General features: G+C 41.6%; 1 protein-coding gene across 1 annotated transcript in view; it reads right to left on the reverse strand.

Moving 5' to 3' along the window:
* The window catches only part of LOC106881749 (rapamycin-insensitive companion of mTOR), a 67,533-nt gene that overhangs the window by 53,438 nt on the left and 12,198 nt on the right, over positions 1 to 1,897 (reverse strand). The window contains exon 5 of the mRNA XM_052977736.1: positions 1,200 to 1,250. Coding sequence (XP_052833696.1) covers positions 1,200 to 1,250 — 51 coding nt within the window. The remainder of the gene's footprint in view (positions 1 to 1,199; positions 1,251 to 1,897) is intronic.

The following is a 1,897-nucleotide window of genomic DNA, read 5'->3' on the forward strand; positions in this document are numbered from 1 at the left end:
ATCTATATTTAAGAGACGAGGAATTATGTACATTATTTACATTTGACGGATATTTGTCCTCATCTTGTTTGTTGTTAACACAACGTTTCGGCTGATACACCCTCCAGCCTTCGTCAGGTGTCCTGGGGAAATTTTGAACCTGGGTTTTCATTCCTCAGGTATTTCTAATGCAACTGGTATAGAACAAAATAACAGAAAATATGTCAAAGCAACTCAATCCTGGTGGGTCCTGAGCAGGTGAAGTAAAACAAAAAAAAAAGGAAGAAAAAGAAAAGGGGGTGGTAAGGATAAGCTGGGGGTGTTGAATCATGCTCTGTTATCATTAGGTCATTAGGGGGAACAGAGATTAATGAATTAGTCTGGATTGAACCAATCAACAAATGTAAATCCACCCTACAACGGATCACGGGGGGTGGGGGGTGAGTGGACAGATGTGGCATGGGACACAGCTCCAATGGTATTGCAGCAGCAGCGGTGGTGATGGTGGTGGCGATATGGAGATTAAAAGGAGAAGGAAGAGGAGGAGGAGGATAGCTGTAACAACCACTCCATCACTACTACTACTACCACCACTACTACTACTACCATCACTACTACCACCTTTACTACAACCACCACCATTACTACCCCATCACTACTACTACTACTACTACTACTACCACCACTACCACCACCATCACCACCCCATCACTACTACTACTACCACCACCATCACCGCCCACTACTACTACTACTACCACCACCACCAATCTTCCCTACATCCTCAACAGTACCGCAACACTTATTATGCCACTACTGCCACCACAGCCACAGCATTTCATGACCACCACCACCACCACCTTATTAGCACACACCACACATACACTATGGCACCTACACTACCACCACCACACCCTCTACTAACACCAAACACTACAGCAACTCTCCCCAACCTTTATGCCACTACCTACACCAACCACCACAATCACCCGCGACCTCTACCACCGTCATCACCACCACACTCCACCTACACTATGACACCAACAACACCACCACCATCATCATCATCATCATCATCATCATCACGTCTACAGGTCATGCTTCCCCCAGAATACCACTGCCGTCATCACCACCACCACCACCACCAAAGATCATGCTTCTCCACCACCACCATCCCCATCATGCAACCACACCACACCATACCACCACCAACAACTTACACTGTAGATGGTTTAGGGCGTTTAAAAGCCCCATGGCGATATTCTAACTCTCTGAAATAGAAAAACCAAATAAAAGATGTTTTTTTTAATATTTTTATATATATTTTCTTTTATTTATATGCTTGTTTTTTTTATGTCATAATAATAATAATAATAATAATAATAATAATAATAATAATAATAACAATAATAATAATCCTTTATATTATAAGCACAAGGCCTGAAATTTTGGGAGGAAGAGGCTAGTCGATTAGATCGACCCCAGTATGCAACTGGTACTTAATTCAGTCACACCAAAAGGATGAAAGGCAAAGTTGACCACGGCAGAATTTGAACTCAGAACATAACAGCAGACAAAATACATTTCGCCCGGCGTGCTAACGATTCTGCCAGCTCGCTGCCTTAATAATAATAATAATAATAATAATGATAATAATAATAATAATAATAATAATCGTTTCTACTATAGGCACAAGGCCTGAAATTTGGTTGGGGGAAATTAAGTCGATTACATTGGCCACACTGTTTCACTGGTACTTAGTTTATCGACTTCAAAATGGTGAAAGGCAAAGTCCACCTCGGCAGAATTTGAACTCAGAGCGTACCACCAAGAATTTCATCCAACATGCTAACGATTCTGCCAGCTCAATGTTTTCTTATATTTGCCATCAGGACAAAGGATGAAACAGACAAAAAGT

This window comes from Octopus bimaculoides, chromosome 28 (assembly GCF_001194135.2).
Source record: "Octopus bimaculoides isolate UCB-OBI-ISO-001 chromosome 28, ASM119413v2, whole genome shotgun sequence".
In the NCBI taxonomy this organism is placed as follows: domain Eukaryota; kingdom Metazoa; phylum Mollusca; class Cephalopoda; order Octopoda; family Octopodidae; genus Octopus; species Octopus bimaculoides.